At 44.2% G+C, this 27,605-nt stretch overlaps 12 protein-coding genes across 15 annotated transcripts; 4 read left to right on the top strand and 8 right to left on the bottom strand.

The window, feature by feature from the left end:
• Positions 1-1,493: 1,493 nt before the first annotated feature.
• On the bottom strand, positions 1,494-3,639 carry BCIN_01g02450 (hypothetical protein). Its single transcript, XM_024690310.1, has 4 exons — positions 3,167-3,639; positions 3,018-3,117; positions 1,972-2,964; positions 1,494-1,915 (listed from the first exon to the last, which is right to left on the bottom strand). Exons 1-3 carry the CDS (start codon positions 3,442-3,444, stop codon positions 2,002-2,004), a joined length of 1,341 nt encoding a protein of 446 aa, XP_024546078.1. The 5' UTR covers positions 3,445-3,639; the 3' UTR covers positions 1,494-1,915; positions 1,972-2,001.
• A 368-nt stretch (positions 3,640-4,007) lies between these two features.
• BCIN_01g02440 (hypothetical protein) lies at positions 4,008-5,946 on the bottom strand. The gene is made up of 4 exons (XM_001548483.2): positions 5,319-5,946; positions 5,150-5,258; positions 4,764-5,103; positions 4,008-4,716 (listed from the first exon to the last, which is right to left on the bottom strand). The coding sequence occupies exons 1-4, from the start codon at positions 5,666-5,668 to the stop codon at positions 4,172-4,174; spliced, it is 1,344 nt and encodes a 447-aa protein (XP_001548533.1). The 5' UTR covers positions 5,669-5,946; the 3' UTR covers positions 4,008-4,171.
• Positions 5,947-7,885: 1,939 nt separating this feature from the next.
• On the top strand, positions 7,886-8,870 carry BCIN_01g02430 (hypothetical protein). The gene has a single exon (XM_001548482.2). The coding sequence runs from the start codon at positions 7,976-7,978 to the stop codon at positions 8,657-8,659; it is 684 nt and encodes a 227-aa protein (XP_001548532.1). The 5' UTR covers positions 7,886-7,975; the 3' UTR covers positions 8,660-8,870.
• A 1,560-nt stretch (positions 8,871-10,430) lies between these two features.
• Bcnmt1 lies at positions 10,431-12,570 on the bottom strand. The gene is made up of 3 exons (XM_001548481.2): positions 11,767-12,570; positions 11,137-11,719; positions 10,431-11,083 (listed from the first exon to the last, which is right to left on the bottom strand). Exons 1-3 carry the CDS (start codon positions 12,471-12,473, stop codon positions 10,682-10,684), a joined length of 1,692 nt encoding a protein of 563 aa, XP_001548531.1. The 5' UTR covers positions 12,474-12,570; the 3' UTR covers positions 10,431-10,681.
• Positions 12,571-12,784: 214 nt separating this feature from the next.
• Positions 12,785-15,236, bottom strand: BCIN_01g02410 (hypothetical protein). 3 transcript variants are annotated; one of them, XM_024690309.1, is made up of 8 exons: positions 15,050-15,236; positions 14,543-14,827; positions 14,408-14,487; positions 14,159-14,356; positions 14,104-14,111; positions 13,344-14,049; positions 13,242-13,285; positions 12,785-13,026 (listed from the first exon to the last, which is right to left on the bottom strand). In XM_024690309.1, exons 2-8 carry the CDS (start codon positions 14,650-14,652, stop codon positions 12,985-12,987), a joined length of 1,188 nt encoding a protein of 395 aa, XP_024546075.1. In that variant the 5' UTR covers positions 14,653-14,827; positions 15,050-15,236; the 3' UTR covers positions 12,785-12,984. The 3 variants fall into 3 exon arrangements, with proteins under 3 accessions (XP_024546075.1, XP_024546076.1, XP_024546077.1); XM_024690308.1 differs by having other exon boundaries at positions 14,543-14,685; XM_024690307.1 differs by lacking the exon at positions 15,050-15,236 and having other exon boundaries at positions 14,543-14,970.
• A 115-nt stretch (positions 15,237-15,351) lies between these two features.
• On the top strand, positions 15,352-17,627 carry BCIN_01g02400 (hypothetical protein). The gene is made up of 2 exons (XM_024690306.1): positions 15,352-15,697; positions 15,753-17,627. The coding sequence occupies exons 1-2, from the start codon at positions 15,474-15,476 to the stop codon at positions 17,212-17,214; spliced, it is 1,686 nt and encodes a 561-aa protein (XP_024546074.1). The 5' UTR covers positions 15,352-15,473; the 3' UTR covers positions 17,215-17,627.
• Positions 17,628-17,640: 13 nt separating this feature from the next.
• On the bottom strand, positions 17,641-19,701 carry BCIN_01g02390 (hypothetical protein). Of its 2 annotated transcripts, XM_024690304.1 has the most exons (4): positions 18,687-19,701; positions 18,475-18,580; positions 18,061-18,363; positions 17,641-17,958 (listed from the first exon to the last, which is right to left on the bottom strand). In XM_024690304.1, the coding sequence occupies exons 1-4, from the start codon at positions 19,597-19,599 to the stop codon at positions 17,796-17,798; spliced, it is 1,485 nt and encodes a 494-aa protein (XP_024546072.1). In that variant the 5' UTR covers positions 19,600-19,701; the 3' UTR covers positions 17,641-17,795. The 2 variants fall into 2 exon arrangements, with proteins under 2 accessions (XP_024546072.1, XP_024546073.1); XM_024690305.1 differs by having other exon boundaries at positions 17,641-18,363.
• A 714-nt stretch (positions 19,702-20,415) lies between these two features.
• Positions 20,416-22,146, bottom strand: BCIN_01g02380 (hypothetical protein). The gene is made up of 3 exons (XM_024690303.1): positions 22,015-22,146; positions 21,840-21,968; positions 20,416-21,746 (listed from the first exon to the last, which is right to left on the bottom strand). Exons 1-3 carry the CDS (start codon positions 22,055-22,057, stop codon positions 20,689-20,691), a joined length of 1,230 nt encoding a protein of 409 aa, XP_024546071.1. The 5' UTR covers positions 22,058-22,146; the 3' UTR covers positions 20,416-20,688.
• A 1,242-nt stretch (positions 22,147-23,388) lies between these two features.
• On the top strand, positions 23,389-24,356 carry BCIN_01g02370 (hypothetical protein). The gene is made up of 3 exons (XM_024690302.1): positions 23,389-23,714; positions 23,779-23,879; positions 23,932-24,356. The coding sequence occupies exons 1-3, from the start codon at positions 23,540-23,542 to the stop codon at positions 24,187-24,189; spliced, it is 534 nt and encodes a 177-aa protein (XP_024546070.1). The 5' UTR covers positions 23,389-23,539; the 3' UTR covers positions 24,190-24,356.
• Positions 24,357-24,473: 117 nt separating this feature from the next.
• Positions 24,474-25,798, bottom strand: BCIN_01g02360 (hypothetical protein). Its single transcript, XM_001548473.2, has 3 exons — positions 25,596-25,798; positions 25,038-25,526; positions 24,474-24,952 (listed from the first exon to the last, which is right to left on the bottom strand). Exons 1-3 carry the CDS (start codon positions 25,670-25,672, stop codon positions 24,646-24,648), a joined length of 873 nt encoding a protein of 290 aa, XP_001548523.1. The 5' UTR covers positions 25,673-25,798; the 3' UTR covers positions 24,474-24,645.
• A 92-nt stretch (positions 25,799-25,890) lies between these two features.
• BCIN_01g02350 (hypothetical protein) lies at positions 25,891-26,665 on the top strand. The gene is made up of 3 exons (XM_024690301.1): positions 25,891-26,108; positions 26,168-26,308; positions 26,428-26,665. Exons 1-3 carry the CDS (start codon positions 25,983-25,985, stop codon positions 26,500-26,502), a joined length of 342 nt encoding a protein of 113 aa, XP_024546069.1. The 5' UTR covers positions 25,891-25,982; the 3' UTR covers positions 26,503-26,665.
• Positions 26,666-26,685: 20 nt separating this feature from the next.
• BCIN_01g02340 (hypothetical protein) lies at positions 26,686-27,589 on the bottom strand. Its single transcript, XM_001548471.2, has 2 exons — positions 27,252-27,589; positions 26,686-27,085 (listed from the first exon to the last, which is right to left on the bottom strand). Exons 1-2 carry the CDS (start codon positions 27,495-27,497, stop codon positions 26,993-26,995), a joined length of 339 nt encoding a protein of 112 aa, XP_001548521.2. The 5' UTR covers positions 27,498-27,589; the 3' UTR covers positions 26,686-26,992.
• Between the last annotated feature and the right edge of the window lie 16 nt (positions 27,590-27,605).

Below are 27,605 nucleotides of genomic sequence, written 5' to 3'. Positions count from 1 at the left end.
TTGTTTTGATGAATTGATTTCGGGATTGCGTTCTGGAGATTGGGTTACTATAGAGGTCAATCTCGATATATTAATTAATTGGAGAATGTGTGTAATCCATACATATTGTACATACCAAACATACATACACACACCATACAGAACACACACACATACAGATCATACATACACACATACAGATCATACTTAAATCATGACTGACTGACTGACTGACTGACTGACTGACTGACTGTCTGTCTGTCTGTCTGAATCCCTCTGAAACGATACCCAGATATGATTCCCGTTTCTTTTCAGCCACAACCGTCGGATAGCTACCTCCCAGCCGACCAACCAGCTCAGCCGTTGCCCCTTAATCTACCCAACCTTGGAAATCCTCCCTCCCATTATTCAATTAAGCATACATACATACATACATACATACCTACCTATATCATATCATATCATATCACATCATATCAACCCTACCCAGGGAAAGTTCCACCACCCATGGCCAACAAGTCTCGAACAATTGCTAGTCCAAAAGCAAAATCCCCCCTTCCCCCCCCGAAAAGCTTCTTCACGCAAAGAGCCAAAAAAACACCACCCCAAAAAATATATACTTTTCCATTCCCATCTCGAAACGGAGATTCATCCACCATTTAAACTTTCGATATCACACCCTGAAAGCTCCATACTCCACGATGAATCTCGGTGCGCAATTCAACCGTATCCCCAACAGATCGAGCGATCCATTATTTAGACTTTGGACACCCTCGACGACCACTCAGACAAGTTGGCACCCGCAAGGTACGCCGCGTACCTGCCTGTCTGGCTGTGAGTCTGTCACTGTCTGTCACTGTGACTGTGGTGATGAGAAAGTATAACTTTAAAGCACAATTCACAACTCTAAATCGCAGCTGAAAAAGAAAAAAAGAAAGAAAAATACGAAGTCGATATTCTCCCCGAGCGATCGAACCCAAAAGATACGAAGGAGTAAATAACCCACACATCATGAGCGTCCGGGAAAAAAAAAGGTCTAATAGATGAACCACCAAATCAAGTCAAATCAAATCACTTCCATTCCTCACGTGCAAACTTCACTGTTCATCTCATTCTCGGCAGGGAAGATGCACGTATGGGGGGTGAAAGGTTAAAGTGACAGACCAAACAAGCACTGCCATATAAATTAATATCTGTGCCACCCTAGATGCATCTAGATCTTTTGTCTCAACCAAGAGATGTGTGGCTCGTGGAATCATTATCACATCGTTTGATCTTTGTTTTTATCGTGTTTGGGAAGATGAAAAGGTTTGCTGAGGCACCGTTGCGAGCTATGAAGGCAATCTCGTTGGCTTTACTATAGGACGTCGATTCGACTCGTCCTCTGTTCTATTCCGACAACCCATTTGTGAGTGAAAACAGCTTTTTACGACAGTGGATATTTGGGAGATCGACAATTTCGGATGTTCGGAAATGAAGTTGTTGGTTACGGATAGTCGTGTAGCCGAATAAGTTGCTCTTCATTCTTATATTGATACCTCGATTGCAATTCTGCATCGTCTTGATCTTGATCCAAAACAAATCGAACTTCCAAATTGCTACTTCTCCACCGACTTGACCAATTTCACTATGACATACGGTATTAATTCAAACTAGATATGTACAATTAAAAGAACCAACAACATCCCTTCAGAACGTTTTCAACAACGAATGCACCTCGGAAATGGTGTGCAACGAGAAAAAAGGTTTCCGCAAAAATACGCGGCTCTGGTCATAAACATTCCAACAAACAAAAACAAAAAAACCACAGATTCGATCAAAAACTTGGAGGAAATCCAATTGGTTACTGTATAACCACCCCAAACTCCCTATACATACATTCCCGAGGTCGAGGTTCCTTTAGATTCTCTAGAGCTTTCATAACTCTGTCCTGGCTCTACTCTTGAAAGTTAGCCAATGCCTCAAAAGAATGTCAAGTATAAGGAGCCTTACAGGTTCTGCGTATATATCGCACTTTAATCTTCACCGTTTCGCGCGGTAAACGTCTCCAGTCCTTAAAATTTCATCCTCTGCATTTTTTCCTCTTCCTTCCCTCTCCAGCTTTCGAACCAATGGCAAAACCTTTTCACCAAAGTTCTGAATATCATCCTCGTAATGCAAAAATGCAATTAAAACAATATCGATTCCCAAGCTCTTCAACAACAAAATTCTATCGGCAACTTGTTCAGCTGTTCCAATCAATTTTGTTTTAAACCCATCGTTGTATTGCACCAAATCCTCAAATTTGCTATCTGCCCACATGCCCTTCTTATTCCCTGTCGACGAACCAGCTTGTTTGGTTGCATCCGAGAAGGCATTCACAGCTTCTCTATCGGCCTTGCCTTGAATTTCGGAGAGTAGTTGTATGGCCTCTTCTTCCGTTTCTTTAACGATAGCAAAGCCATTAACAGCAAAGTGTATCTTGTCCTCACGACCGAGCTTCCGCGCTCGCTCTTTGACATCGGCGATTTGCTCTTGGAATCCTTCAAGGGTATTGCCATTCATGAAATAATAATCGGATACCGATGCTCCATTTTCCCGAGCATCGATTGAATTTCCGCCTTGAAAGACCAAGGGATGTGGTCGACCTGGTAAATTGAGTGGCTTTGGTGATAATGGATAATCATGGAATTGGTAAAAATCGCCCTTGTATGAGAATTTCGGGGAAGTCCAAATGCCTTTCAAACATTCGATGAATTCCCTACTGCGTCTGTATCGCTCAGCATGCTCCAGCCACCATTGTCCGATGCTTGTGAACTCTTGTTTAAACCAACCAGACACAATATTTACAGATATCCTCCCATTTGTATAATGGTCGATGCTCGCAATTTGCTTAGCGGCGACAGCTGGATTCCAAGGTCCAGGTAATAAGGCCGCGATGACATTCAGTTTCTTGGTATTATGGAGAAGTGCTTGTGAGAAGGAGACGGATTCATGCTGGTTATCCTACAAACAATCAACATCAGTTTGTGTGCCAACAATGTATTTAAGAAACTCACAGCTCCGTATCCTGCCATGAATCGGATTTGAGTGAGAGCAAATTCGAACCCAACTTCTTCGGCAGTCTGCGCATATCTCACATTCGATTCGTAGTCCCAACTATCAAACTTTAGTGACTGTGATCTCCCAGCTGAATATCAAAAAGTACCTTGTCCTCTGGGGGATTTTCGATATAACTAAACCACCCGAAACGTTTGGGACCCAATAAGCGAACTTGACACGATCTGGTGCATCATTAAGTCCTGGTTCGGCAGTGAAGTGCGCATTGTGTCCATTCGTGGTGACACTATTGTCATATTCAATGAATCTGTTATGACTGTCGCCATTAACACATCCATTGGTTAGTGCATTGGTATGGCCATTAGGTGGTCCATCATGGCGAATGACAATTGGACTATTGCTGCTGATTGTGATGGTAGTCGACATACTTATATGTAGAGGTAGGAGACGATGTGAATTGCTTTTGCTTAGAGAAGAAAGACAAAAAGTGAAGAACGAAAGTACCTAGATGAAAACAGAAAGAAATGCTAGGTAGCTATCCTCTTAAGTAGCTAAGCTGATACTCCCCAACGTCAATATGAGCACTTACTCGCATCATATTAAAGCTGCACAAAACCTTCCGTCGGTAATTTAACCAAACTTTTGGTTGCGCAGGACGTGAATTCTCGTGGGAGAAAAGTATGTATAGGTATCCTGGGCGATGGATGGTGCAATATGCATCAATTCTTGTGCAAGAGCTCTGCCTGCTGCAAGCCGAGACTAGTGATTGATCGACAAGACCATCATAATAACAATCATGATAATTGAACATCGGTGATCCGGAGCAAAGGCGAGTACACTCAGAGATCAAGTGGCAATGGCATTATCAAATTGGATATCATGGAACATCGACAAATCTTGTCACGATGGAGAGAAAAGAAGCTGAAGAGACTCGCTCAGGAGAGGAAGCTGTGGTAAATACACTAACCTCTAGTAGAGGAACTCTTATCTAATCTAATCTAATCTAATCTAATCTTGAATCCATTTTTTTTTTTTCAAAGGTACCACCCACTCCACGTTCCGCGTCCAACGAACCTTTTGAGATGTCGGCGCGTCATATTAACATCGATTTCATCATCTCATCAAATATATATGAATTTGTCTTCTTAGCTTCTTAGCTCCTCAGTTCTAATGGTACAACTATTCTTGGACCATTTACTGAACCGTCTCTCAGTCTATCAAGTGCTGCATTTATGCCTTGTAACCCACCATGTGCGACCTCAATCTCAGGGGTCGCTATCCTGTTTTGCTCAAATAGTCTTTCCAACCAAATCATCAGCCCTTCACCAATATTCGGTGCTTCATGGAATGTCTTAATGGGAACGGAATGATATAGCACTCCTGGAGTTGGTTCCTTTGGCAATCCCGTCAAGCCAACAAGATGCGCTCTCTTCCCCTCTAGTCCATTCGCTGAACGCATGGTTTGTGCGAGAAGTGCTGTACTTTCTTTCCCTCTCGTGTCAAGTCCAAAGCGGAGGTTTCCTTTTGTGATACCTTTGACGATCGATATCGCCCTTTCAGTGTCAAAACGATCCACCAAGAGATCTGCACCATGTTTCAACATACGTTCACCACTTCGGGCAACGTCTATTACTGCAATGACTCTAAGTCCAGCCAGTTTTGCAAGTTGGACTGCGCAACATCCAGTAGCAGATGAACCTTGCAACCGTTAGCATTTATCCAAAGTCTTACAACGATTGCCTCACCTCCCCAAATCGCTATCCAGTCCCCAGGTTGAGGCCTCTCATCTTCTCGGATACTATCAAAGCATTCTGCTCTCACATCCTGCGGAATAGAATCTCTAGGTATGGAGCGGATTGCCTGGAAAAGATCTGGCCCTTGAAGTTTATCTTCATAATTGGCAAAATTTACTCCCAAACATATACCTAACCCGAGGGCTGCGGCAACAAAGGCGACGCCAAGTGGTGCGGCACCAATTGGACTTACGGTACTAGGAAGCCTGCAAGCATTGAAGTCTGAAACAATTGCATATTGTTGATACGCAGCTTTCCGAGAATCTCGATAATCAGTGGAAATTCCCATGACCTAGAATTCTTAGCAATTGCTTTGTCTAGCATTTATAGATTCTTACAGTATCTCCAGGTTTAAATCTGGAATTTGCTTGGGGTGGTTTTACCACCTTTCCAGCAAAGTCTCGGCCACTTATGCAGGGGAGAGAAGGCAGTCCAAAGCCAAAGTCGCTACCATGAATGGTCAACTAAATGGTATCATTTGCTATCAATGAATGGAATAGTACTTACGGAGCCTTCCAGTCAATTGGATTCAGACCAATAACTTCCACTGCAACAAGCATTTCTCTATCATCCTTTAAGGAAGGTATTGGTTGTTCTGCTGCATGGGTATATCTCTGCTTTGCGCCATGCAAGAGTAAGACTTCTTGATGCGACGCATTGTTTAGAATCGAATCATGAATTGAATCGGATTCCTGGCGGGGAACTTCTGTCTCGTGGTGCAAATAGATACCTTCGGGCTCACTCTCTGGTTCAGGCCAATTGTGAAAGACCTTCTGATACCCATAAGATTCCGGAGTCTTTGGGGGTGTTATTGCCTGATTAACAGATGCTGGTGCATATGTTTGTGTCGAAGTCATCTTCTTTCTCGAAGAATGGAAGTTCGTTGAATTGTTTCCTGCTCAATTTAATCGCTCAAAGTTCGACCAAGTTGAGGATATCGACGATTTTCAGTCTCACTTGAATCATCTTCTAATTTCGTTCTAGTTCCTCGTGAATTCGGAATAATGGATATACTGTCACGCAATCTTTAAAGCTCGTTTGTTGCCAATCGCCATTGAGACCGAGGCTTAAGGTTCATTTATCCCAACAATCATAGCCAATCTTTGTTATTTCTATGTATGTGATCTTCCTTATCATGATGTGTATGAATATGCGGAGGTTATGGCGTGACGCACTAAAGATCTCTAATTGTGGGTCTTCCCGTGATATTCAAGCACGGCAGATTGGAGCTAGAGCTAGAAAAGGCATCTTATCTTACCAAACTCATATCGCTGCCATCTCCTTTTAAACATACATGCTAGTTTGTTAAAGAGTAGGTAGGTACTTACTCATTTGTTCATCTGGCTAGAATGTACCTTCGCTGCAGACCAAGCAATCAATAACTTCCAACTTCCAACTTCCAACTTCCAAAGACCGTGCGACACGAAAAGTCAACTCACATGAGGACCATACCGGTACAATGGGAAAGCTTGCTTTTTTTAACTAATGAGAGAACAGAGCTCGTCAACTCGTTATATGTACCTCGTACTCCTTTCTTCAAAGTGAAACGAAGTTTGCTCTGACAATCCGATCATCACTTAGACCTCGAAGAATGTCGAGCGAATAATCTGCGAATCCGCAAGTGCTGCAAGCTCGTTATCGATTTCCTCAAACGAACAACAAACCTTGTGATGTTGTCATTAATGTTGGGCGCCCTCGGATATCAAGATGTTGATGTTTACTTTGATCATACGCACTACGCAGATCTTGTTCTCTACGAAGGCTGATATACTGGGTGTAGCATCGGTGCGTTCAGTGGACTACTATACAAACATTTGACCTGATTCCATCACAATAAAAGAAGGCAGTAACTGTAGGCATATCTGATATAAATAGCTGTTTTTTCCCTTCTCCGCATTTTTGTGTTCATTCCCATGTCAGGGAGTTTCTGCCTACCTATTGTCCCTTCATCTCCCAGTTGTTTCATTCTTTAGTATGAGCTTTGCAGCCAGACCTATATGCAGAATCATCTTTTTCGTCGGTATCAATTACATCCATCGCGGATAATTGATGTGTACAATAGGCCAATCGATTGTGCATTCAACTATTGGTGGTATCTTCTTTCCGCAAATCCCAGCGTGTTTTCGGATGGAAAGTTACACGACATTGTTGGGGTTTTCCTTCCACCCTATCCTTGAAAGAACAAGTTATTCGTTGGTATATCATAGGTAGGGAGTTTTGTCCCTTGATGAAGTCCAATCAACATGATGAGGTAGACAGATAAATTCTGTGACGTCTTTGCTTGGGAGTACCGGATGTATTCATTCAAGCATAACTTATTGCTTAAATGCATGATTTATTGGTTAAATGATAGGTCTACAATGACAGACAGCCCCCTTTTTTACAGCTTTGTTCTAGTATTTACCCCAGCACGGAAAATTCAATAACCACCGAGGCACATTGCAAAATTGGTAGGTTGAATAGGAAGTTGCCGCCTAAGTGAGGAATTGGCCATGATGTAATATTATTATCAGCTGTTGTTCTGGAAGTATTCCCAAGTTTTGAATCATCGGCAAACCTTTTATGAGAAACATTATTGAGTAATTCGGACAATAGGGAAATTGAACTTTTCAATGCCAAACACACTAGTGCTAGATAAAGTGGGGGAATACTCGGCACTTTGGCTGCTTGTATTTCAATGAGCCAGGGGCCCCTTAGCCTGCAGGAAGTCGACTCAAGTTCACCAAACTGTATTTCCTTTGCCAATATGTTCATATGAAGAAGTATATTGGCTAGGAAGATAGTAGTTGAGGGTAACAAGCCTTGTTTTCTAAAAGGGGGTTGATCCGCGACCTTATTAAGAATCATACCATCATAAATTGAATACTCGCTAAACGATTGTTCGCCGGTACATGAAACAGAAACGTGGGGTCTTGTGGGTCCAAAATAGACAAGAACAATGTATCCAGGGCTTCTAGTGGCACAAAGGTGTCTATGTTTGACAATCTCTTGAAGTGTAAATACGATATTTGCATTTAGAAGTTGCCGGTATATAAGCATCGCCAACTTCACTACTCTCCCAACTCTTCATTCTAGAATCACCACAGTCTTTTATTTCGTGCCTTCAACTACCAGCAAAGCCTTTCCACTCATTTAAATAGTCACTCATTCGTTTTTCATCAAACATGTACACCTCAACCATCCTCACCACCGCTCTTGCGGCAGCTGTTCAAGCCGCACCAGCTTTACTCCGCCGCGACAACTGGGGCGGTGCGCTTTCTCTTGGTCCTACTACCTCTCACATTCTCCATTCCACCACTACTCTCGTTCCAGGAACCGCACCTTCCACACAAACTGGCGAGCTTTTCCTCTGGCCAGGTATGTCCAACGGTACTGGCGATCTCATTCAAACCACTCTCGAATCTTGGCCTTCCAACGACTGGTGTGGTGCCACTACGGGCCAATGGTGTGTCCGCGCTTCTCTGTTCGGCTGGTTCGGACAACTAGACGGCGCAGGATCTCCAGTTTCTGGAACCGATCAAGTCTTGATCGATTATGGATACAATGCCACCTCTGGTAACTGGACACAAACTGTTACGAACGGAGAAACCGGCGCAGCGCTAAGTTATTTCTCCTATCCCTCGGGACTTATGACTGGATGGGGAACCGGCACAGAATGCAATGATGGTTGCACGGCGACAGTTGCCAAGCAACAATATCTCAACACGACTATCACGCTTGCATCTGCGGACCCAAACTTCGGATCGACTTTGGGAGTTAGTCAAGGAACTACATACACTGGTCTTACGAGCGAGCAGGGAGGTTTGATCTGGAAAATTGCCGAGATCAATGTTCCTTCTATGTCTTAAGGTGTAAGGACCATGTCCTTGTGAGAATGGGGGATATGTAGAGGAAAAGGGTGAGGGTTAGGAGGGGTATGATTCCTGTATTTATTTGATGGTAACAAGCCCATCGTGGATAATTGTACATACATTTTGATCAAACCACGTCCGCGGGATTCATCTACTTTTCCCAAAATAGTGATTCGTTTGTGGACTTGAGCAAAGTATTCAGCAACCATATCTAAACCTTTTTGTATGCCATTCAGTCCAACCTCTTTCCAACAATTCCGAGAACCGCAGAGCCAGTAAACGCGGGACACCAGGATAGACAATCCAAAATGCGGAATCCACGCTATTCGTCCGTGATGCGATGATTTGGCTACTCTCCGTAGCTCGCACGTCTCTATCTCGCAATCTACGATCTGTGCTATACTTATAGCGACAGTGAGCAAGGAGTAAGTCTTACGATCGCTGTGTCGTGCAAAGGATCTCTCGAAGACGGGAATTAGGAGATTTTCTCGCGCGCGTGGAGATACTCGGGTGTTAAAATTTTAAGCTTGGCTGTAGTTTGAGCATGCAGATAATGATTGCCGGCTCAACGCTACCAGGAGTAAATATAGCAAACTATCAAAATCAAGCAGTACGTTTGAGGATGCATAAGACGGGGATAGGAACTCACTACCATCCATGTCGTTTGAGCTTAAAATCACGAAAAGGATTCTTAGACTCATTTATAACTTATGTTATTGCCATGAATAATTGCTGATGAACCCAAGTAAACAATTCAGCAGTTGTGAGACTATCTTCACCAAGGCATACTAAGATCATTTACTGCACCTCCGGTACACCAGACACCGGATCAATCCATCAAAGGCCCGGTTCATTGTTAGAGCCCACTGTTTAGCATTGTCATTTTGATTTGCTACCAAGTTCTTGGATCCAAATTAAATCGCTTGATAATGAAGTTAGTTCAGTTTGATAATTCCAATCAAGAGGCGTATCACATGTTCGGATGTGCTGCATATGTATTAAGTATCAGTATTGATAACTAGTTCCTAGCTTCAGCTCACCCCGAATCCGCATCTGTATATCATCGCAACTACCTACCTTCATCCTGTTTTGTCCCATATCATTCATAAAATTTACCCGTTAAGCCATACATTACATGATTCGAGACACGACCGCTAATTCCCAACATGTGGCTCTGATCAGAGCAGAGCTGAAATCAATGAAGTTTAACATTACATGCTCAACGACTGACTTGTCGACATGAGTATCTTTAAGACGATATCTTACTTCGAATCGCACTTCGCAATTGAAGTTTCTTCCAAAAGAAGTATGGATTTATCCTACCCTATATTCTAACAACGAAGGGCAAAAGTAGTTGTCGATTTGAAGGTGTGGGGAAAATGACAAGAAATATATAAAATCAATCTCACTAATAAAAATAAAGCTAATGATAAATGTGTCAAATAGAAAAAGATTTTGAAATGAAAATTATGAAAATGAAATCGGTTCAGGAAAGAAATACAGGATGATATACAGTCAGAAGATTTTAAGATCTCAACCACCTTTAAGAATAGCCGAAGAGTGTGAGAAATGGACCTTAGGGCGTAATCCCTATTTGGGAGTACCGTAAATCAAATCAGCGAAGGTTGTCTTTGGTAGTTAGAGATTGAGTTGTTTACACACATTCTATTCGACTTTAGATGAGAAATAAAGATAATTTCCCTCAAAATGATGAAACCATGAGACGTATGTCTTAGGAACTCAGGATTAGTAAATACTATAGCGAGGATGGGCGTATTTAGGACTCGTTGTATATTATTATATTTACTGTCAGCAGGACAGTCTACCTATTTAACGGAGTGTATGCATTTCAGTCGTCTATCTCTTCTAATCGAAATCGATGATGAAAGCTTCAAGCTTTTCTAAAAAGGTCGATCAAAAGGGGTTGTCTTTGACCATATCGAGTTGTCTACCAAGGCATGCCATATCTTCTCTCGGCCGAATTTTCTTTTCAACCCTTCCGACTCATCTCTAGCTGAATTACAACATAACGACACCCACTCCACTGCCCGCATCATGAATTCTATTCATCTTGTCCACGCCACCTGCGATATTGTTCGCCTTATAGTTGTACAAGTAATAATGTAACTGACCATCTCCAGCTCCGAATTTCTGCTGGTCCAAGAACAAAGTATTATCCATAAGCGTCAACGCGTTAAAGACATCGAATTTGAATTTCTTGGCAATGATAAGAGCGTCATGAACGAGCTCATTAAGACGTTTGCCGAGATCGGCTCTAGAGGCTGCTGAATCAAGAGCAAGGGCCGAGGCATAATAGAACATGTAAGCGGCGCGAACGTTAGTGTGCTTAGGGTTGCCAATGACGGATGATTCGAGACAATAGAAAGAAAAGAAATCAGTGAGCTTCTTCGTCGCGGGATCCTAAAGAATATGTTAGTCTGCAGTGCAATGGGAACTAAATGATAGAAAATTACCTCAACGACATAACACCAGATGACTTGTTCAGCAGGATTCTCAATCTTGTTGAAAAGCCAATGTTCTATCTCCTCCCTAGTGAAAACTGGCGCCATGTCGAATTTTGCTAGGTAGTTTTTGCACAGTTCCAAGACATCGTCAATGTCTTTGGCTTCCATAGGTCTCAATCCTTTAGTGGATGTGTTGGATGGTAGAGCAAATTTACGAACTTGTCGATCTGGCGTACTTCCTGGTGGCAGTGGACTGAATTTGACCTCGTGTAACTTCTTCCAGTCCAAAGATCGATGGTAATATCTGCATGTACTGACTGGTTTAGGCAAGACCACACCAGCAGTGTATATTGCTTGCCATGTTCCTTCTAGGTTACATCTACGTGTGATCTCTTTGATGAGAACGGGCGCCAATCTCTTCGAGCGAAGCTTCTTATGGATACAAAGGAAGTTGACCTCGGAGGCTTTGAGGGTCTTATTTCGTACCCGAAGTGCGACTGGAATGGCTGATATAAAGGCTACCAACTTTCCTGATACGGTAGCTCGAACACCAACGTGCCATTCCTTGCTCCAACCGGGTGACATAAGTGCCCTGAATTGTCAGTAAAAATCGTTCCAAAAGTTACATCTGTGTCTTACCATCTGAGGAATGACTTTGAGTAGTTGAACCGAAACATAGCTTCATCATCTTCAACATAGTGGCCGTATAATAAATCAAAAACTTCTTGCAAAGCCTCGTCACTTGTCATGTCCATTGTCACCCAATGAAATCCAGATACCAATGGACCTGGTTCTTTGGGAACTTGCTCTACGTCAATAATCTTAAATGGACCCTCTTCAATAATTTCAGAGTTTTCTCCAAACTTAGGAACAGGTTGTGTTTGCCAAAATTTGTATGCGCCCATTTCCTTAACATTCTTTCCACTCGATGCCAATCCAGTCATGATATCTTCTAAGCTTAGATTTCGCACAGCTTCTGTGGCTTGTTTCGAAGAAAGCTCGCCATCTACAGCACCAAGTTGTTGTGCGAGTGCAGGATTTAATGCGAGGATATCTTGAATTTGAGATTTACTAAGACCCGCGACAGCTTTCGAAAGGTCCTCTCTGGTGGGCTTTTCGCTTGGTCCGTCTGAGGAAGATCCCACTCCTAGTGCGGCCTTTACCTTCTTTCGCTTTGACTTCTTCTTTTTACCAGTAGCTGGTGTGCCAGTTGCGCCGGTGGCTGTTTCGTCGTTGTCTTCTTCATTTTCGGATTCGACTTGTGCTTGGGTTGAGGAAGTATCTTCAGGCGTATTTTCAGATACAATTTCTTTGCCCTTAGGCTCGACGGGGGCAGAATCTGCCATTCTTGGGTTAATGTATAGAAAAGAATCGGAATGTAATACTGGATAGGAATGTAAGGTGTTCTCAAATTTGGAAGTGGGAAGCTTGTTTGAGCGGGGCGGGGTTATGACGCTAAAATTTGAATTAAGACCAAAAGCCCGACGAGTCCAAAATCGGCAATTCAAATGACCCACTCAGTACTAAAGAGGAAGCGGTAAAGCAATCTTGGGTTTTACACAGAGCACGCATATCTACTCAGCTCACACCTACCTATCCATCGACATTGCTCAGATAGAGACTATATACACCATCACTGTACTATATATCCAATAGATGGGAGCAATAAACTATTGGGCAAAGCGAGGACTGAAAGCACTTTATTGTAGCGTCATCTTTCGAAATTAAAATCATTTGTTTGCCCCCTTGACACCTTCTATGTTATACTAATATATACAGCAAATCTATGTATACATGGAGCTCCAACGGCACCTAAATAGTACATTGGCCGTACCTTTATCACTACTGGGTTGCTCGTCATGGTATCGCCCCTCCGTTGTCGAGACCAAATGCTTTAAACTATAAGTTGGGAAGTTAGTAATGGCCTGCTTTCAATGTGTAGAAGGGCTATGGATCAAATGAGGAGAGTGAATGAAGCTTCCAAGCAAAGTCGGGCTCTCAAAAGGGGGGTTTTGAGGATGTCATGTATCAGATCTGTTCAGAAAGTGAAGAGGAATATTACGAATATTAAAATGCTGCGGGGCGCTAAAGGGAAAAGGACTAATTGAACTTACAACTGCTAGGGATAGAGGCGCGTAGGTGAGGACCGTACTATGAGCTAGAATCTGGTTAGCAAGAACGCAAACTTACTTCGTTGATGGTCTATAATTAGTTACCTCCATGTGCAACTATTTCTTGTCGAATGATTTTATCATTCCCAGTCTTCCAAGTCGAAATGAAAGCACCATCACCCATATCAACGGTATTCCGCGCTTTCATCTTCTCCAACAAGTCCATGTCTATCCCACTTTCCATGGTACCATTTGCCGCCGCTGCAAACAGCCCTTGTGAGTGATACCACGGAATCTCGTAATCATCTAAAGCATGAATAATAAATAATCGCACCCGCTTGCTAATTTTCACAAAATTCGTGAGGCGTGAGGTGGAGGGCCACTTGTCGTTCACATAGCTGATGAAGAGTTTTTGCAGCGCAGGGTATGGCCGCAACGGTGACAGCACTGGTATCCAGCCGGCGATGGAGTAGCTGGTCAGTAAGTTTGAAACATCCGTAAATCCGGCGACAAGTACAACACCTGCGAATTCGATTCTTTGCGTGGCAAAATGATCTATAACGCCACAAGCAACTGCTGTTCCCAAACTCTGCCCTAGAATCACAATTCGAGACGATGGAATTTTTGCGATGTTCATAGCCCAGTCGACTGCCGAAATCCCATCTAAGATGAGTCCTTCCTCGGTAGGAGAACCAGTTGAGCGGCCAAATCCACGATAATCAATGGCTAAAATATGAATATCTGAGGTACTTCCGTCAGGCATCGCCCGATATGAAGCTGTTCGTTCTCCCTGGGCCACGTTTCCAAATGTCTGTCTTACAATCAGTTGATAGGCTCAAATATCAGAAAAAACCCCCATTCATACCCCGTGAACTTTCATGGTTAGCGCAAAGAAGATAGATCACCTGGACAAGACTTACAATTGATAATAAGTCGAGCATTTGGATCATCTCTCAACAGTTCGAACCCCTTCGTATGGCTTATATCATCTACGAACCCCGAAGGTTGCTTCAATATCTCGGATTCATGCTTAGCATAAAGGCCCAGAGGCATTACATGCCAAGCATAGATAGTCTCTCCATCCACAGTAGTGAAATTGAATGGCGATACCTGATTCTCTATGCTAGGATTCAGCAATGGAGGATATGTATGTGGCTAATACTACTGACTAGCGAAGCCGAACTTTTCTGGCTTATCTATGTCTGTTGCCCAGGCCTGTGGCAGATGTAACTTGTGCACGTACATAACACTTGAAGGATGAGCAGAAGGACATATGCATTGTTGAGTTGGAATGCGCGACTTACTGTCTCTGTAGCCATGGATTTGTCAAGGCAAGCAATGCTAAAGCGTAAAACGAAAGCCCAAGAAAAAGAGAAAGGTATGCTTTCTTGAAGATAGGCGCTAGGGGGGCCATGCTGTGAACGACAAAGGCTCAAGACAGGAAAAGCTAAGGAAAAGAGGAAAGAAGGTCAGACTGGTTGCATGACGGGAAGTAATCAAATCATTTGTCGCCAGGATTCTAGGAGAGAATACTGAGTATACATCAACCCGGTGGCTTAGCCATGAGAGATAGAGATGTTGCCCCTCCCCTCAGCCGCGCGCGGATATGTCAGTGATAGAATAAGATTACGAATAGAAACCTATTGAGTGAACTATAAATCCGACGAAAAACAAGGAATTGACCATTAGACACCGGCATCTATGAATCATGCAGCCTCGCACTACAGATACCCAGGTCCATATGTTTGTGTGGGTGTCCGGAGTACGTATGAGAGGGATGATATGATAGCATCGATAGATAGAGGACTCACGAGATCTTCCTGTAAAACTTCGATTCTCCTTCTCTATGGCTTTCCCTTCCCTTTGTTAACTTGCAACCGTGATTCTCTAAGTAATCGCAATTATCAAAGTCGTCGCAACCTCACTGAAGTTGTCCTGGCTGCAAAGTGTAGGTTGGATCGGATGGAGGATCACTCGGTTGTTTGACTAAGAGAGAAAGATGTTCCAGTATCAATCCAGGGCGCTGCTTATCATATGAACGAACCACACTCACTCCAAACTCATCACTCTCGCTTTATTTCACTTCACACTTCACGACTTTACTTACAACCTCGACTCAACATTATTTAATTCCTTCTTTCACCCCCAAAATTTGCAAGACGCGTATCCAAACAAATCGGACATTGCCAGAAAAAGCTGAACGCTCCAGAATTTCCTTAGGATAAGCAAAAAATCATGGAAAGAAAGAGAAAGTTACCTGCGAGGTCTTCTCGTGGAGGAGAGCCTGCAAACAAAAAACGAACTGCTACACCTCCAGATCGATCAATTTCAGCAACTCCACAACCACCCATTGAAGAAACTCTTCCAAAGAGCATTGTTGCCGGCATGCCTTTGCCTACTGTCGATGAGCCTCAATCCGACAATCTTTCTTCCAAAGATTTCCAAACAATTTCCGAAAGGTAAGTTTTCTACTTGATGCCCAGTTTACTGAAGCTGGTACCAACATTTTTACAGCGGAGTTCTTGCGGAATCACTACAAAGATCACGACAGAAATGGGTCAGCGAAGGTATATTTGAAAAGTATTGGACGAAACCGACGAAGAAGAAGGGTGTCCCTGCAGAACCTGTGAACAATCCAGGAAAGGATACAATGACGAAGCTTGGAACATGCCAAATCACCATCGAACCTCATGTATTCGATGCTACTATGTATGCTATTAAGGAACCAAAGTCTGCCTTTCAACCTACTCAACAACAACAAATGTATCGCCCAATTATTCAATATGGTCCTCCAAATGGAGTTATGCCACCACTTGCTCCCACACAAGCACCTAGTCCGGCACACCAGAAACCAGTCCAGACAACACAGCCAACGGTACACACCATGGCTCCAAACCATCCTGCACCGACCGCCCCAATGGTTCTCAATCCTCCTCCTCCTCCTCCTCCTCTTCCTGCCCAAGCACCGCCGATGAGTAGCGCTCCAATGAGTGGACAAACTCCTACACAGGGTCCAAACAACCCGAATGCCAATTTACCTCAACCACTTAGCACAGCGCAGCCAGTCCAGCCAGTCCAGCCAGCCCAGCCAAACAAGAGTACAGATCCTGTTATTCAAATGTTAGCAGAGAGAGCTGCGACCGATCAGCAGTTGAAGGGCTTAATGAGGATCGTAGCAAATGGTGAAGCGACATCTTCTGAACTGAGACAGTTTCAGAATCATATTGATGAGTTGAATGCGATATCAAAAGCACGCCAAAAATCTGCTGCTCAATCTGCCGCCCAATTACCCATCAACGCCAACTCGCAACCACCACCACCTACAACTCAACTTAGTGGACCACCAAATGCACCGGTCGCCAAACCTGCTCCACCCCCGGCACCCGCTCCTATTTGCGCACCACCTCAGCAGCCTCAGGCCCTTCGATCCAAAGGTCCAGTAGCTCCACCTAAGCCAGATATTTCTGGTGTTGTATTTGAGTTCAATGGGGGTAACGGTGATCGCTACCTTTTCCCGAAATACAGTATTCTCGACTATCTTCCCGGTGGCCAAGTCATAGCCTCATTTCTTATTGTCCGTAAAGGCAGTAGCAGCGATTCCCCCTCGTATGACCCGGAGCTCGATTATTACCAGCCAGTCACCATTCGTCTCTATACCCACCAAGGCAAACAACTCGACTCATTACAAAAGGTTGTTGCTTCCCCAGATGAGGTCCGTAGATATATGGAGGATATCATGGATAACACGACAAGAGCCGAATATGTTTTATTGGCCATGCGTCTGCCTAAGGATACTGAACCCGAAAAAGAAGGTACACCTACAAATTCTTCAGATCAGCCAGAATCGGACGCCAACAACCCTAATTTACCACTCTGGCAAACTACAAATGCACCCCCACCAGTAGCAAAGCTGCCATTGAAAAAAATTCTCACCGAGGAGGAAAAATATCAATCTTACATCAAAGCAGTCAGTTGAACTCTCTACTTGAATGTGTTTATAGTCATAGGCAAGAGATTTTCATTTGTTTGTATTAATTACTATAATTGGAGGGCGCAATATGGAATGAAACGGAAACATGGATGGATTTGGACAATGGAAAACGGTGGGGAAAGATGGAGATACTCAAAAGACATTTTTACAAAATGATGGGAGGCAAACAAGGGGCTGGATGGGATGGCGTATCAAGGCATAGGAAAGCACATTTACTTATACCTTGGGTCAAATATTTCTTTTCGTTTACGATCTAACTTATATCGATTTAATGCACTGGGGTATGATATTTGAAGGTTGAGGAAACCATTATGAATAGCGGGTGTCAATGTATTCTAGGTCGAACGATGATGGGCAGGTGACCAAATTAGGCGATTAAATTAGGGGAGATAATTACAACTATTCGGGCTGTGATGCCTTTCTATTACCATGGGAGTCTGATGTATGATTCTCTTCACTTTTCTTTGCCTACCCCGATATATCAGAAAATCACATGTTTGATATGTATCATTGTATCCTCGCTTCCCTCATTTGTTTCTCTCCTTTGATTTCTTCACATCCATCAATCAAACCCTGATCTTCCACATCCACCCACGCCCCAATACCTCCCATCTTGCAAGCGCAAAAGCTAGACCTGATAGAAATATGACAAACCCGAAAAAGGAAATGAACAGGGAAGGAGCTACTCGGGAGAGTATGATGGAAGCGAGAGGGACACTGAGAAAACATCTATGTTGGGAGAGTGTCAATATTTGGCTTTGTTCTCGTGAATCAAGATGGGAGGGGTATTGAAGCGAGGGGAAATTACGAAAGAGAAAGGGGGAAACATACGCAATAGCGACTCCGACCTGGCTAGCGCCCCACCACCTCGCATACACATGCGAAGGACACAGCGCAGCTATGCAAAGGGGGGCTGCGCTCATGACGGCTCCGGAACCGAGGCCAGAGAGGGATGCGTAGAGGTAGAAGAAGATGAGCGATGTGGAAGAGGAGCTATGGGAGAGAAGAGAAGTCGGTAGGAAGAATGCAAAGTTCGCGAGGAGCGAAATGAAGATTAGACATAGGAGGACGGTATTGTAGGGGCCGAGGTGGTCGGAGAGCGGGCCGGAGAGGAGACGCCCGAGGATGGAACCGCTGGGTTTGGGAGTTAGTTGTGGGGATTTCTCATTTCTGAGGGGGTGGCATGTGGAGGAGGTTGGAGGGAGTAGAGAAGGGTTTGGGGGCTGGGAGAAGAGGGAGACTAACGCGTTTATAATCGCGACAACGTTGAAGGAAACAGAGGTTGAAAATCCCTGTTGCAGTGCGTATGTGGGGAGGAGACCTATGGCGCCCACGAGCACGAATTCGAAGACTGGATAGAGGTGTTGTTAATTGTGTTGATTTTTGCCAATATATTGTTGTTCGTATGGGGGAGAGGCATCAATGCAGATGTAGAGGAAGGTGCGTGGTGCACTTACGCGAGATACCAGCCATACACCAGAGAAACCTTCTATCGCGTAACAAACTCCAATCTCCCTCGACTTTTTTCTCATGCCAAAATTTCCACCACGGAGCTTCATTTCTCGTATTGGTAGAAGCCGTACTCGCATCGTAATCTCCATCCTGCCCCCGGTGTCCATACTCACTCCGAGTCCCCCCTTTCCGCATTCCCTCAAAAGGCAAGAAAGCCAAAAATCCCACTGCAATCAGCACTCCCACACTGCCAGCCACGATTCTCATAGCATCGCCCCATTCCAAGCTTTCCAACACAGCTTGAAATACAAACGTAAAGATGATTCCACCGGTCGGATTTCCCACTAATGCAATGCCTGTCGCTAGTCCTCTGTAGCCTGTTCCTTCAAAGGTATTTAACATCGCGTTCGCTACTGTACAGAGAAGCGCCATGCCTATGGCGCTTAGAGCCCCGTATACCAAGAGAAAATGAAACAGCGAAGAGCAAATGGAGAGGAGGAGCAGAGAGAAAATGTAAATGAGAGATCCTGGGATTAGGAGAGGAAGAGGACCATAAGTATCGTATATGGGACCAAGGGGAAAGAACAGAAGCAATGTGAAGAGAATATTGAGAGCAGGAATGAGGGAGAGAATTGGGAGTGGGGTATTGGGGAGGAGATGTACGGATAGGTGTGAAAGAAGGATGCCAGTGCTGTTGTAGAAACCCCAGGTTGAAAGGGTAAGGGCGAAAGAGGAGATGATTGTTAAGATAGGATTGAGAGAGGGCGAGTGAGCTCGACACGATAGTGTCGGCGCTACAACAATCCCCTTTTCTGGGTCATTCGTGATTGACGATGGAGGTTCTGGAGACTTGACAGGTGAATGGATAGCTTCGGCAGAGATGTTTGGAAAAGATTTCGAGGGTTTCGATATTTCCATTGTCCCAGCTTTCCACGTTGAATATCACTCTAAGCTTTTGATAAAGTGTCCCAGTATCGCAACGGCTCTTAAAGACAATTCTGTAAACGAAGTTCTACACGCTAGGATTGTAACATTTCAATTATCAAAACAGACACAACAGTCACAAGCTGAGCACACAATATACAAGTATACACAATCACAACAAGCCGCGACAACCGCCATCTGTATTCACAGCATGCAATGCAACATCGCATACATGTACACTTCATCTGCTTTGCTTGCCTTATTTACTTTTTGCATACCTGATCTCTTGCATGCAAACAAGGAAGCAAAAGAGTCAAGGAGCAGCATCAAATAGGTCAATATCTCCGGGGCGAAAGCGCTTTATGCAAGCACGACATGTGTGCATAGTACGTTCATGTAGGAAATGCGGCCCAGGAACCAACGCATGCACCTAGCCTTGCTGGTGTGGTATCTGGGCGCCTATTAGAGACGAAAAAAATATGGAGAAAGCGGCCGTTTGCATGTACCGCATTGAACGGAATAACGCGCCGTAAAACTACGGGCTATTTGTCGATGAGGATATTTCGGAAGGAACCTCGATTGTACAGAATGAATTGGGTAATTGCGTTTGATGCCGAGTATGCTTTGCCCGAATGGAGAATATTTGACAATCCAAAACCGCAGAAAATTGATTCGAAACTTGGTAGGGTCCAGCCCGAGGTTGCAATTGATGGCTGAATGAAGTCTGCATAAAGATAGCATGCAATAAAGTTTGAAAAAACAAGGCAATACTCGTGCTTCTAGACCGCTCTTTGCCACCTTTTTTCCTTTTGGCAGTCAACAGATAGTAGGGCGTTGTCCACACCTTGTGAGGACTCAAACGATTGGCTATATATGTACAGCTTTCTAATATTCGAATTCTGTTTGAATGTTAAACGTAACGTTCTTGAAACTTGTGGTAGACATCAACTCAATATAAAATACCACCCAATGGTCCAAGTGAGTACACATCACCCGAACAAAACCGCGTAATGAAAGCACTCAAATACCACACGAAATCCTTCAAGCACGTACTTGGACCTAATTTTAAGCAATACCCCATGTTTACTCCCCAAAGAAATTGCAAGGATCAAGAGCCTTTACATCCACACCTTCGAGCTCATCCCTCATCACCATTCCAGCAAGAATCTTTCCAGTTCCTTGGGAATTTTGCACTCCCCACTCATCGTGTCCAGTCGCTACCCATAGTCCTGTTACACCTGGGGCACCTCCCACGATTGGGCCTACCGCTTCTCCCTCTGCATGTTTTTGAATTTGGGGCCTGAAGCATGCTTGGCCTAGCACGAATTCACCGTTTTTAATTTCTGGGGAAATTGTCGATGCTGCGTTTCGTATGCCCGCAATCATATTTGAGTCCACTAGAACTTCATTTGTGCTTTCTGGTAGTGGTGGATAGTCGCTGGGGCCACAAATGTAAACAATCTCTTCGGCGTCAAATGGTGGGCCGGGACGAGGGTAAATCTCTATATTATCTATGATGGTTTCCTTGTCCTTCCATTGCATTGAGTCTTTCTCCTTATACTCTGGGGATTTCTTCGAGATTGGCGGGTCAAAGACTGGGAACAAAACGTAAGGACTTAGTGATTTTGAAGGCCTCATCAAGATACTATGGCTCCTAACGCCATATACTGGAATACGGGGAAGCAATTTAGATGACCAGGGACCAGCTGCGATGATTATTTCAGTTGCACGAATTTGCCTCTTAATTCCATGCTCACTATACTCGACGGAACGGACTGCTTTGTTGTTCGACGAGTAATTAATCGATGTAGCAGGTGCTATGATAACCTTTACACCTTTAGCCTGGGCGAGGATCAAAAGATAGTTGGTGAGGGATTCTGGATGAACTTGAGCCGTGTTGTCTGGTTTGCCAATCTCGGAGAATTCTTTGACGCCAGACCTATTGATCCATTTCAATATTTCAAAGCGATCGATACTTTCATTCGCTGAAGTATTGCTCCGTGTATCAAAGGCCGCATCAGCACAGTGAACACGGCGATAACCCCAACATAAACTCCCCTTATACTTTTCAGCGAGTTCGGTGTGTAGTTTGAAACTAAGAGGAGCGAGACAAGAAGGTGTTGCCCATGATGCTAATAAGCCTGATTGGATTTAGAACATAGTTCGAAATGTGATCCAAGTTCCCGGGGACCATTGCACTTTCGTGCATGGAGTTCACATCCTGTATCACTAACCTCCAGCTTTTCCAGAAGATCCCCCGGCTATTTCTGCAGCTTCTAGAATTGCAATGCTATGAATCGATGGATCGTACAGCCGGTGTTGAGTTAGCCAGTAAGCTGTAGAAACGCCAATAATACCACCGCCTACTTCACATTAGAAAGAGACCTGAAAAGGACCAACTGCAGGTACCTATGATAACAATGTTCTTGGCATCTTGACCAATGTCACCCATCTTGAGAGTTTGAAAGAATGATGATGAAAGGATTCCAAGTTCTTGCCAAGGCAACGAAGAAGTTATGAAGAGATGTGTTTTTGGAAGTCAGAAATTGATGAGGGGATCTTGTATAACATAGCATATCTTCCATATTAGCTAACAAATCTGGATGAATGGTACCAAGACGCTTGACTTGATCATTCTCCATTCAATCAATACGAAGTACTCGTCGTATCATTCCAAAGCAAACAAAGTAGGTCACTTGAAGGCATTCCCTGCACATGCAGAATGAGGTTCGGCGTATGATTCGACAATGAATCACATTTGGATCTCTCCGCCATTGCCCGCATCGAACTTCCGTGTCCTGGGTGTTACAATTGAGTAATGCCTTCCTTTTTGGAGAGAAGCTGCGTCTTACAACACAAATGAATGCAATCGAGGATGAATTGAACATGAATTGAAGGGTTCTGTCAAGAAAACTCCCCAAGGCGGTCAGGGTCCAATCGATGGCAGAATTTTCGTGACTTTGGGTTGGTGTCGGCTACCCTACGAGCCCACCAGACCACCTCACCTCCCTACTCACGCGCCGACGGACGAAGTAAATTGCACACTAATTAAGCAAAACCTTATATTCAATGTTTTAATCCAAATTTGATAATCAAATGCGTTCAATGTTCCAACTCGAATCCAACAATTGAATCCTTTTCCATCTTCTAAGTTAGATTAGAGATTCGAACACGTTGGATGTTCCAAGTCAGTTGAGATATTCAAATACATCTCTAACAAAACCATTCTGGTGTGGTTTATGTTGTCCATATGGAGCTTACCCTCACTGTTTTGCTCTGCACACCTCTTCACTATGGCTTTAGTCATGTCAATACCGAGACAGAAGTGTATTGAAGTTAAAGTTACTGTAGCACCACATCTAGACTGACAAGAGACTGCCATTGACAGTACCCTGGGCTACCCCCCAAAGGAAGGGCAATTTCCCTAGATCTCTAGTCCAACAATTCGAAAGTTCGAGATTCTTGGGACTTCGCGAGGAGGGAAAGGCCGTCGATGATGTCGGATTTGGTGCTGTGACAATCATAGTGACCCTCATCCGCTTGGCGCGAACCTATTACGCATGAATACCTCGTTCTTTGAGGTGCTACCCAAAAGCGACGGCATCTGAACGGCCAGGTCTCACGTTTTCGTAAGGAATATTTAGTCTCAAACGAAAAAGGCGGCGCCACATTCTCAACTTTCTAAGACATCCTAATCTTGCCAAGAAAACGTTGAGATTTTGGTGTGTTCACATATGGCCGATCTAAATCGCATTATATATTTCATTTCGTTTTCAGCACTTAGGTCACCTGCATTTCCTACCATCGTCGACGCAAACACTTCTGATTAGACTTCTTTATTTGAGTTTCTGTATTTTTTGCCCAATATTTCCTCACAATATTTCCCAGTGGGATTCAAGTACTTTCTTCCAAAGCACCTATACCTTCAAACACAATGGCAGAGAAAATCATACAACTGGAGCCGACAATGGAACAACAACCACTTGCCATTCCGCAAGATCAACAGCCCCAGGAGCAACCGCCACCATCAAGCTATTCTAGCCCTAATGTCGTTGAACAGTCAGAATGGTCAAATAGTATCTGGAATTGCTTCTCCCCAAGCTCACTTTGTACTTAACCCCCAATCCCACACTTTTGACTATTCCAGCCAAACTAATGCTCTCGAATCATCAGGTCTCAAAGCGTTCTTCTGTCCATGTTTTGTTTATGGCAAGACTCAGCATCGCCTCAACAAAGATCCCAATCTCATGGGATATTCACGATTTAATAATGACGTATGTCGTTATCTGACAAATGGTTAGTTTCACACAAGCTGACTTCTGATAGTGTTTTATATGGGCGGGGGCTCAATGGTGTGGTCTAGGAGCCATATTCACCACTCTTCAACGTCGCCAAATTCGAACGGAATATGGGATTGGAAAAGCAGGAGAGGGAGAAGTTAAAGATATAGCTTTGAGTTGGTGTTGTCATTGCTGTGTTCTGATGCAACAGGAGAAGGAGGTCATCATGAGGAATCAGGGTAGTGATGTTTTTTCACAGGGGTATCAGAGGACGGAACCAATGGCAATGGCACAAACCGATTGATGACAGAGGGCGAGAGGGGGCGAGAGAAACTAGGACACCAAACCACTCAAATGGAATCATACATGAAAAACGTTCATATTAATAAAACACTTTATAATGATATCCATCAGTTTCCATGTTCAACTTTTGGTTCGAAATATCAATCGTGTCTGATTTGATGTCGACTATTGAAAGAGTATCCATTTTCGGTGTCCCAGTCTTTCTGTTTTACTATAGACGAGCAGTCGAAATTTGTATGGTGAAAGGGTGATATTTGGAATGGAAACACTTATGGAGAAGCACGATGGTACTCATCTGACTCTATTACTGATTCTCTCAACGCTGAAGGTAAATTTAATAATGCGCAATCACTAGCACGCTTTTCTTCTTGGTATCAATTCCCATCCCAGACTAGTATCCCAAACGCCATAACACATACACTCCTCTCCCCTCTCCAGCAACCTTTCCCACCCTCGTTCAAACCCTCCTCTTCCTCTTCCCCTTCCCAACCCCCACCTCTTTACTATCTTCCTCATCCCCCACCCTCTCATCCCCCGTCCTCTCAACCCTCTTACTCAAAATAACATAATCATTTTCTAGCACCTTCCCCCCCTTCAACCTCTTCGGTTCCGGACTATACTCATCCTTCTCATATCCAAGCTTCTTGTAAAACTTCAACGCCGCCTCATTAGCCGTAAAGCATGTTAACATTGTTTTTTCGACGCCGGGAATTGCGCGCGCAATGCTAGCAAGGAGGGACATTAGATGGGTGCCTAGACCTGTGCTTTGGCGGGCGTTAGTATCTTCTTGAATGGAGGCATGATAGAGGGCGATTGGAGAAATTTTGCATAGCAAGGAACGAGACGAACCCGCGTAGTTCATCCATTAGATGTATCTCATAAAGATAGACCACTTTGATGCCATCCTCAAACGTAGGCATAAAACTCATAAACCCCTTGATCTCCCCTTCTCCTTCTCCTTCTCCTTCTCCTTCCTCTCCACGCTCTTCCACAATTATCTCCTCTCCCGCTTTTTCGGAACCTCCACGATTTCCCACTCCCTCCGCATCCTCATCATCCTCCCACTCTCCCTCTCCCTCTCCCTCTCCAATCCCAAGACCCACCTCCCTCACAACCAAATACCTCAAATCCCACAACTCCATTTCGCTCCTCTTCCTCCTCCCACTCCACCCCTGTCTACTCTCCCTATAATGCTTCCCCGACGTCACCTCCACCAACTCCAAACAAGCCGTTAAATCCTGCGAACAGAGCGTACCAGGTTTATACAAACCCAATTTATAAGATTTGACCGCCACATCTTCAGACTGAGGTGAAGTGTTGTAAAGAGCATATGAAGATCTACCAGGCGTTAGCGATTTCCAAACTCAACCAGATAAGCAGAATAACAAAGAAAGGGGGGAAATATACCGAGGAGGCATGTAATCACGTTCAAAGTCCTCGAGAGATTTCGCGCATGCGATTGCGATGGAATCTGAAGATGTCATTTTTCGATCTTTTCTAATATTCGAAAATTTGACAATTCTGATACTCCTGGGACTATGATCAAGAATTAAAATCCCATTAGAATCTAATTTCTCTACGTGATAAAATCGTTTCTCATCTCGCTATCCAGGAAACGCGTCTAGAAGTCCTAGACAATGAGCCCCGCGACGCGAAATCCCGCCCCGCCCCACCACCATCTCCCCATCCATCTTCATCTAACGATCATCCTTTCCTTCCACAAATTTATATCTCAACCCCGGGTTCTCCTAGGATCTCTCTCCAAATACCGTTGCGTTTGTAGGTCCATACAACATGCGCACTCCCCCGTTACGAACCTGTCTTCGTATCAGCAACATCACTCCCACAACCCGTGCCCACTCATCCGCCAAACCCCGGCGGCCATCGAGTAAACTCGGTCCTACCGTGTCACTGGATCATGTATGTCCTATTTCCATATATAGATATTTGGAAAAGAGTAAAGTTTAATGGAAAGATAGTTTCTCCAGCGATCCAAAGCTATCTCACTCTATAGACGTATTCTCCGGGATTGTCGACGGATTCCCGATGCGGGGTCTAGGGAAGAGACGAGGAGGTTTGTGAGGGACGATTTCGAGAGGAATAGAGGAGTGACGGATCTGGTGGGTTTGGTTTCTTTTTGTTTGGTTGGGCGAGGGTTTGAGTCTTCATATTGGGAAAATCGGAGGGTAGGAGTTAGTGTGAAGTGGCAATGGAAGCTAACACATGCATGGGGACGTAGAGCCAAATCAAGTACTTAATTGGTACAGGTAAAACACAGTGGGAGGGAATGGAAAGGTATATTACTGGGATATGATGTGATATCTGGGTTGTGGGAAAGTGGTTTATGGTGGGGAAAAGGCTGGATATATATATGCATTGGTATGGAGTGGTTATGGAGTATGGGGGACATTGGAAAATAATCATTGAGGTTTGTAGATGGCGTAGGCAGACTTGTATTATGGGTGAAAAGAAGCACATAAATCCTCAAAAGGCCCTTTGTGTTCATTTGCCCGGCTTCTGGATTTTATCTGTTTGTATTCTTTTCTGATCGTGTATGTGCGGAGGTGATTCTTTGCTCTGCCAATATATCTACTATTTCCCTCAACGCCATACCCAGTGTCTAGTGCGCACTCTTCATACAGAGAGATACACGTATCGTACATCTCACTCCTCATGGCTTTTTCATCAAAAGCTCAAGATCCTCATGGTTGTGCGCAACCCGCAATTCCGCAACTCATTCGATTGAAGTCTCTCGTTCTCTGCTCTCCAACCTGGTATATCGTATCCCGAATGAATTCAATCATCTATTTTCCTTGCCTCTGCTTGTGCTTAGGATTCAACGAGCAAATGATATAAACATGTCCCTTCCCCGATTTTCCACCCTTTCTTCTGACGCTCTGTAATGTTACCGTGTTAGCATTCACATCACATATCTGGTCCCTCATAGTCGCAGTCCAAAAAATGTCCTCCAAGCCCTTTCTTCACTGTGCTGTTCGATCTCACCCCTCTCGATCCCCGCACAAACCCAAAACCTCTTCCCCCAGAAATAAACACAAAACATACCTTGCACCCCTCACACAACTTCTTCACCGAACTTCTAACCTTCATGCCCCTAACCTGTTCTGCACCCTTTCCACTTGCGCTCAAACTCGCACTCTCCTTTACCCTCTCCATCAAAGCCAATGTTGGTCTCTTCGCCATCTGCATCGAAGCAAAACATCTTGCGCCAGCCAATTGTGTACTTTGGACTCGTGCAAAAGCCGGGAAAACCATGCGCGCTGTGCGGAGAAACATTGTCGAGGGTATCATCTTATTAATTTTGGGGTTGGTTTGATATATCGAGAGGTATCCGCTGACCAAATTGCTCGTTCTTGCGATTTTGGAGTGGTGGACTGATACACAATGGAGGGACTGAGG

The sequence above is a fragment of the Botrytis cinerea genome, chromosome 1 (genome assembly GCF_000143535.2).
Source record: "Botrytis cinerea B05.10 chromosome 1, complete sequence".
NCBI lineage: Eukaryota > Fungi > Ascomycota > Leotiomycetes > Helotiales > Sclerotiniaceae > Botrytis > Botrytis cinerea.
The sequence above is the reverse complement of the archived record's forward strand: the minus strand, read 5'-3'. Positions and strand labels throughout refer to the sequence as shown.